Source organism: Euphorbia lathyris, chromosome 9 (genome assembly GCF_963576675.1).
Source record: "Euphorbia lathyris chromosome 9, ddEupLath1.1, whole genome shotgun sequence".
Classification (NCBI taxonomy): domain Eukaryota; kingdom Viridiplantae; phylum Streptophyta; class Magnoliopsida; order Malpighiales; family Euphorbiaceae; genus Euphorbia; species Euphorbia lathyris.
Window position 1 is genome coordinate 26205415 of NC_088918.1, and position 8311 is coordinate 26213725.

An 8311-nucleotide genomic window follows, 5' to 3' on the forward strand; every position below is an offset into this window, starting at 1 on the left:
TGAAGCTTTAGCTTTACGTCAATGTCTTCAATGGATTAACTCGATGCGGTATCAGCAGGTTTGTTTTGAAACTGATGCTAAATCTGTTGCGGATAGTATTCATTCAAATCGTGTTGATTTATCTGAGTATGGTCAGATAATTCTTGACTGTAAGATCATTTTACAATCTAGGCCTGATTTTTCTGTGTCATTTGTACCAAGGTTAGCGAATAGGGTTGCGCACAATATTGCTCGCAATGCTTGTTCTTATGCTAGCTCTTATGTGTCTTTCTTACTCCCTAGTTGGTTAGAGGAGTGCATTTGTACGGATTCTGTATCCTTTGTTTCTTAATTGATGATTCCTTTATTAAAAAAAAATAAATATTGTTATATTCATGATGTAAAGAATTCGTTTTTTCTTTTTTATAAATATACATGATTTTGAATGTAATTTCTTAATTTAGTGTAAAGTCTAATTGGGCCGATAATTACCCAGCCCAGCCCAGTCTAAGTGGTAACTATAAATAGAAGGGCTTAAATTTTCTTTTTCTAAAATAATTTTCTTTTTAAAAAAATGTTCTTGAAGGGCAAGTCAGACTTTGTTGTCGTTAAACCCTAAACTCCCGAAAGAAGAACTTCCTAGAAACCTCGCCTTCTCTGTTTTCTCCTCTTTCAAGTTTTCCATCAATTCAAGCAATTTCTCAAACCCTAGATCCAATCTCCACCTAAATCCCTCTTTTCTCTTCCCACAACATCACCTTTACCCCCCTACGACTCTGCGATCTTCCTCTTTGTTTAAAAATCGTACTGTTCTATATCGATCATGGACGATTCAAACGATCAGAAGTACTTCACATATCATCCATATCAGGATCTTTACAACGTTCCTTCTCAAAGTCTTTACAAAATTCCCTCATCCCCTGAATACCTTTTCCAAGAAGAAGCTGCACATCAGCGCCGCAGCTGGAGCGAAAACCTCCAATATTATACCGGAACAGGTTATTTGGCCGGCGCTATTATCGGGGCGGGAAAGGGTTCATTGGATGGTATCCGCTCCGCTGAGCCTGGTGACACCATGAAATTGAGGGTCAATAGGATCCTAAACTCCGGTGGACATATGGGTCGGAAAGTCGGTAACAATATGGGCGTTTTGGGGTTGATGTTTGCAGGAATTGAGAGCGTTTTGATTCATTATAGAGATACTGATGATTTGGTCAATACGGCTCTTGCTGGGCTTGGGACTGGTGCGGTTTATCGTGCGGCAAGGGGGCCTAGGTCGGCGGCTATCGCAGGAGCAATTGGAGGCATAGCCGCTGCGGCGGCTGTTGCCGGAAAGCAGGCGGTTAGGAGATACGTGCCTATATAAAGAAAATAAAATGATCTTTCGGCAGTTTTGATGATTTCTACTGCGATTCGGTGAGGAACTTTAGGTGTTGTGTGGTAATTTGAGATGGTTTACTTTTATGGATTTTGGTATAAATTGGGTTGGTACTTGTAATCAGTATTGTTGCTTCATAATCCATTCTGCCGACTTTGGCATTAGCGATCCTGCACCATAGGAATTTCGTTTTTATACGTTTTTCATTCATTGAATTAGTTTTTATGGTCAGCCATTGCAATTCAGGTCCTTATTAGTTAGAGATGGAAGATCTATACATAATATTGACACGATTACATTTATGAAATGGAATAGTTGGTGGTCAGTATTTGTGTAATGTTATAGCTGCACATTCCCTTTTGAGGAAGTTCCACTTTGTTGGTTGAACATCAGAACATTTGTGGTCATTCAATTTACATTTCCATTGCATCTCACCTGTGTTTTTTTGGCATAATTTTTTTTTTTTTATCAATGCAGTGAGTCATGATACATGTATGTTAGGAGCTGTCAACTTGCTTGATAATTGACTTGTCATTTGTCAATTGAAGTTAACAGTTTTCCAGGACAATTGTTTGTCTATTATAATGTGAGGTTGTTTTTTGCTTTCATGCCATGTTGGCTTCTCATATTAGATTAGGGAATCTTTAGTCTTGGGAAGTAGACATTCAGAATTCATTTGTTGTATACTTCTCTTTGTGAATGAGCACTTGATTCTTGAGTAGATGGAATATGGAAGCAATTCTTCTTCATTGAGAGAATGTTTCCTCCAAAGGATCAGTCTCTAAAAAGATGTATTTAGATGGTGAACTTGATATTAGTCTCTTTCTGTTTTCTGTCAGTTATGGTCTATTCTGATGGCTGTATGATGTTTCATTTCCTTTAAATTGTGAACCTAAAACTTCTGAGACGCCCGAATCTACACCTTTTGCGGCTATTGTAATGTTTGTTCCCTTCAATTAGTGGTTTGAGCATAGGTAGTTCAGTTTTTGTGTAGATGTTTATTTGCTGGGGGCATTACTCTAGGTAGAAGATCTTGGATAATGGGAGTGCATGAAGTTACGATAGAAAGGTATCTGATACTCATTTGGGTTTGTTGTTATTATATGAATGGTAGCATTTTTCTTTCATTTTCTGTTGGAGACTTTATTCATCATAATATGGTACTAAGCATTTGAAAAATACTCAACTGTAATTTTCTCAATATAGGTAGCGTACTTCTACCTTATTGATGAAAGTTTCTTACTACTTTGTGCAAATGGATGAATATCATCTTGATGAATTGTACAACCATGGATTCGAAACGGTACATTCAATAACTAATCATTGTCACATAGTATAATAACTTTCATAGATAGCAAAAAGTAGTATGAATTTAACAAAAATTGGTCTATTCTCTTAAGCATGGATTCCTCTTTATGCTTCACTTTCATTCAATACATCATCTTGAAACTCCCTCCTAAATAAGAAAAAGAAAAGAGGATGAACAAATATAGGAATAACAACCATGATAAAATAAAATGAACATTAGCTAACATATACACATACTAACCATGATTAAAAGATATATCCTAGCATATATCTTTGAAGAAGTGGCCGTGATATAGCAGTTGACAAAGTTAAGCATGAAAAATATGTATTAAGCTATTTAGAAAAAATCATAGGTCCGAGAAGACCAATATTTCAAGTGCTTCATGTTTTGTAATGGTTTTTGTGAAAATTCAAAGGAAAAATTGTCGAAAACCCTGATCTGATGGCAAGTTCATTTGATTTTATCTACAAAGGATCCTAAAAAGGAGCATTTGCATATGTGATACTTTAGAATTGGTCAATTAGATCCCCATACTTTCCTTAAATGACTAATTACCTCCGTAGATTAAAGTGAGCATGTGCTACACAATATATTAAATTCATAACATCTCCAAGATTAGGATCAAAATAAAGAATGGCATGTTATCGAGGAATTAGGTGTCAATATTATATAAAAGGGCCTAGAAAATGAAAAGTCTAACCTCAATTGAATAGGGATGCAATTGACAAAAACTGTGAGCTTTAACATGATTGGCTATCAACCGGACAACCTCAACTATAACTTGACCACCGTGCTTTCCTCATTGGTAAAAAGCACTTAATAATAGTACAACAAAGTTTCATGTAAAAGAAAATAAATGACGCCGTTATCACAAATATGTCAACAAAATTAGAAAAATTGACTAACAATCTTAAAAGGAACTTAATAATAGTACAACTAAGTCGCGCCCAACACTCTATGAAGATGTTGCAGTTAGTCAAGGAGAGCCAATTTAATTAAAGACTAAGAAAAAGCAAGACAGAATATGAAGCACATTAATTATTCTCTGGTCTTACAATGGATTCTACACTGATTGTTTAACAAAGGAAGCCCTAATTGAGAGACAATAATTCAATTTTTGAACATGAGGCAAAAGAATTCAAGCTTAAAAGCAAGATAGAAACACCCAAGAATATGGAGAAAAGAAAATCATAGAACTGTAAAATCAATGAACAATCAGATAACAGGATGAAGTTACAACAATATGGTCTGTAATTAATCTCCAAGATATCGACTGGATTCAAATGTGTGAGATCTATAGAAGCAGCGAAGAAGGGACTGACGATAGCAGCAAAGCAATAGAACCTCAAAATCCAAAAGCATGAAAAGGAAAGCTAACAAACAAGTATCACTGAGAAGTCTTACCGAGAAGGAAAGAAGAGATCGCCGCTGGTATGATGAGGAAGAAGAGACAACGACTAACGGTTGGAGCAAAGAGATAGTCACTGCCATTGAGATAGTGCATGTTGCTGTTGACGGCGAGAGATATGAAGCGAAAAGGATCGACATCGATCTGTTTAGAGAGAGAGGCAGAGTGAAATTGAGACGTGACTAAGTGCCAAAATAGTTATGATGGCCTAGGTTTTTATTCACAACTGTTGCTCTAGAAAGTCAAAGTATGAGTATTGAACAGATTCAACCATGCATCAAATATATATCAGATTATTTAAAACTCAGTTGCTCTGGAAAGTCAGAGTATGAGTATTGAACAATGCATCGAATATATACACTAATAATCTAAAGGGAAAAGATCTCAAATGTTACGGTTAAATAACATATATATTTCTTAAAATGGAAGGAGGATAGTTCTTATTTCTCAATTTTGAAGATAACCAATCAATGACTAATACATTAAATATGAATGTGAATTGCCTCTGCATGTCGCATCATATTAACCAGAATACACTAAGATAAAAAAAATTCATTTGCTTGTAGCAAAATAGGATGTCAACCTGAGATTGTAGGAGAGCACCAAATACATATTGAATAAGAGTCATCTCTTCAGATGCCGGATCAATAGCATTTTCCCCCACCAAATTCATCACGCCAGACTGGCTGCATTGTTTCAATGGCAAACTTGCAGAAAAGCATGAATTACAGCATCGGATGTTGAACCTAAACTAGATACAAAGCAAGTAAACAAACCTCATAAATTCATTAGCATGCTGTTGAGATGATTTAGATAATAATTAAATGTTATAGATGTGCATGATATGTTTGATTTATAAGGACATCCAAATTGACAGTAACACTAACACAATAAATCTTACCTGTTTCCACAATTTAATATAAAGCCTCCAATTTGAGGATACTAGTTTCTGCCACTCTAATTCATTAAAGGTTTAGAGTGATCTTTGATAAAATCGAAAACAAGGAGATTAGAAGTGGAACTTTCAAGTTAAGTCATCCCTTATATCTGAATTTCACTATCTCTGGAGTAGTATAGAATCAATCTCTTGTTGCTCTATCTTTAAAAGAAAATGAAGCAGTTTACATGAACTCAAAACAATGGTAGAAAGAAAGCTGCCCAACAAACCCAATGGTGGTCAGCTTTAAAAGACGTCAAAAGAATGTCCACAACTTCTTTTAAATAGTCTTCCATAATAAGTGGTGCATAGATTAAAGTGGTTAGAAAATTAACTTGACCAAAAAGAATGTCCTGAAATCGCAAGTTAAAATAAGAAAATATAATAGACTCAATATATCTCTATAAACATGACTAAGGCAAATAGACAATTAACTTATAAAAACTATCCCTTTAGTGCAAATAGAATTACTAAACACAATAAGACCATAAAAAATCACAAGGAACCAAATGATTATTGAAAATGGTCAAGTTTTGATAAATTTGTATCATATGGAAATAGAAAACGTGGGGTCCTCAAAACCCATCCAAATATGCCTTGAATTCCCAATAAATCCTATAATTCAACAACATATATGAATTCTTTATCATATCATATGCCTTTAATTGAAGTAACTAACATTATAATACCTTAACAAATGAATTAAGTATGCTAGTGTAGAAACAAAAGTGTGGAAGAGAAGACAAGAATTATTATTTATGATATCATATTTTAGTTATTATCTAACTTATATGAGCATCTGATCTTATATTAACTAAACAAGACAAGAATCATTATTTGATTTGGCAACTTGTTATTTTTGAAATATCCTAAGTTAAATTTATGCAAACTTGTATCCCATATTTTGAATCCCCTGCATCACTTTTAGTTTTCTTCTTCTCTTCTGCTTTTATTCTCTTCCTCTTAAAACATTTCAATATCTCTTTATCTTTCAACATCCGAAAAAGATAACCAATTCAGAACATGCTATATTAACTAGTTCATGACTGGTAGACTAGTCTAGAACAGGTTACCAGTTCTGTAACAGAGCTGATCAGGACCAGTTCTGTAACAGAACCAGTAAGCTGTTCTGGGATGGTATACCAGCTCAGAATTGGTTAATCAGTTCTGCTTAATCACCAATTTGGAACTAGTATGCCAATTTCAAATGTCAAACAAAATAAACATCAAACAAAACAATTTTAGGCTTAACATTAGGAATAGTTTCCATCCTTAGGCTTATTCAATAGGCAAAGAATAATAGAAACACGTGCTTAAACAAAACACACATCACAAAATGCAAATAGTCCATCAACAATAACAGGGGGAAAACAAAAATGTCAATAAAAATCAATGAAGATCGACCTGCAATAGGTTCATGGCAGTACTGAACCTGCAACGGATTCATAGCTATTTGGGGAGAAACCATTTCTCAATCTCTCAAAATAAAAAACCACAGCTTGCTCAGGATAGAACTGATGGAGTATGCCTACATAACGCAATTTACACAAAGAGGTATCACATTGAAAATCTTAAAAATAGATGCAACATGACCACATCATAACAGATCAAAGTAAAAGAACAAAAGTCAAAATAGAAAATAAACCCAACAATCTTATTAGAGACACCCAGAAATTAAAAGGGACTTGAAATGAAACACTCAACCAAGGGAAGAAGATAACCTGAAGCCAGTCGAACACCAAGGTCGAACAAAAGCCCGGAGAACAGAAGACGGGAAAGAAGGGAATGGGTCGTCTTCTTTAAGGCTAATACAGAAGTCAGTCATTCTCTGAATAATGATGTTCAGGTTTAGGTTTCAGCATGTGAAGCCACAGCTCGATTGAATTTTCGAAATAGGGAATTGTAGGAAGTTTTGGGAGAAAATGATGGGGGAACCCTAGGAATGGAGGGAAGTAGAAAAATTAGGGGGAAAGAGTGGCGGTAAACAAAAAAGATTTGGGGGGAATTTTTTAAAGAAATTGGTAAGCATAAATAGTATTATTATTTATTAATATTAGGATAAGCTACTAAAATAGGTTTAAGGTTTTTGGAAAAGTACCAATTTAGACTCAACGTTCAAAATAACACCAATATAGGCTTAACGTTTACAATATAATATCAATTTAGGCTTAACGTTTACAATATAACATCAATTTAGGCCCCACTTACAAAATAACACCAATATAAGCTTAACGTTTACAAAATAATACGAATTTAAGCTTCACGTTTACAAATATATCCAATTTAAGCTAAACGTCACAATTAAATTTAATTATGACGTTTAGCTTAAATTGTATATATTTTATAAAACGTTAAGCTTGAATTCGTATTATTTTGTAAACGTTAAGCCTATATTGGTGCTATTTTGTACGTGAGGCCTAAATTGTTGCTATATTGTAAACGTTAAGCCTAAATTGATATTATGTTGTAAACGTTAAGCCTATATTGGTGCTATTTTGAACATTGAGCCTAAATTGGTACTTCCCCAAAAACCTTAGACCTATTTTGGTACCTTATCCCTTAATATTAAAGTAAATAAAATAATGAGAATAAGGAAGAGTAGAATTGATTCAAAAAAAAAAAAAGGAAGAGTAGAATTTAGTGAAGTGGAACTAAAGCTTCAAAATCAATTAGGATCCTAAATTATCAAAATTATAAATCATGTCTCTGAATTGAGCAAAAATTATCAATTGGGTCTCCATCTTATCCTAAAATCATAAACTATGACTATCTCATATAGACTGTAATAATCTCTGTGTTGGTTGAAAATGAGTTTACGGAGAGAGTCTGAAACTGTTCAATCAAATTATTTTTTATGAGGCCTCAATTGGAGATTTTTGTTTAGAATGAGGACTCAATTGATGATTTTTTGTTAGTTCAGGAATCTGATTGCTGATTTTGATAGTTTAAGATCCTAATTGACTTTGAAATCTTAGTTTAGGGAGCCAAACGGATATTATGCCAAAAAATATATAAGTGTGAATAAAATAAAATAAAATTTAATAAATAAATTGTTTTGTTATTAATACCAAAATATATATATTATTCTCACTGAATTATTAATACCAAAATATATAAATTTTTAACTAAGTATTTATAATTATATAGTATTTTATAGTTCAAGTTGAATTATGTAACTATATTTTTATAATTTATTACGTGTATAATTAAACTTAAAATAGCAATAAAAAAATTAATATAAAATAAATTATAAATATCTATAACATATAAATAAAATAGTATTACATATTTTATAATTCC

General features: G+C 33.3%; 2 protein-coding genes across 8 annotated transcripts; one reads left to right on the top strand and one right to left on the bottom strand.

The window, feature by feature from the left end:
- The first annotated feature begins 550 nt into the window (after positions 1 to 550).
- On the top strand, positions 551 to 1682 carry LOC136205641 (mitochondrial import inner membrane translocase subunit TIM23-1). Its single transcript, XM_065996319.1, has one exon. The coding sequence runs from the start codon at positions 803 to 805 to the stop codon at positions 1343 to 1345; it is 543 nt and encodes a 180-aa protein (XP_065852391.1). The 5' UTR covers positions 551 to 802; the 3' UTR covers positions 1346 to 1682.
- An 885-nt stretch (positions 1683 to 2567) lies between these two features.
- Positions 2568 to 6995, bottom strand: LOC136205642 (uncharacterized). Of its 7 annotated transcripts, none has more exons than XR_010676046.1 (5): positions 6733 to 6995; positions 4658 to 4820; positions 4071 to 4218; positions 3367 to 3481; positions 2568 to 2813 (listed from the first exon to the last, which is right to left on the bottom strand). XR_010676046.1 is itself a non-coding variant. In XM_065996322.1 (5 exons), exons 2-5 carry the CDS (start codon positions 6428 to 6430, stop codon positions 3441 to 3443), a joined length of 372 nt encoding a protein of 123 aa, XP_065852394.1. In that variant the 5' UTR covers positions 6431 to 6539; positions 6733 to 6995; the 3' UTR covers positions 2822 to 3440. The 7 variants fall into 7 exon arrangements, 3 of the variants coding, with proteins under 3 accessions (XP_065852393.1, XP_065852394.1, XP_065852392.1); XR_010676048.1 differs by lacking the exon at positions 3367 to 3481 and adding an exon at positions 6416 to 6539 and having other exon boundaries at positions 2575 to 2813; XM_065996322.1 differs by lacking the exon at positions 2568 to 2813 and adding an exon at positions 6416 to 6539 and having other exon boundaries at positions 2822 to 3481; positions 4658 to 4825.
- Between the last annotated feature and the right edge of the window lie 1316 nt (positions 6996 to 8311).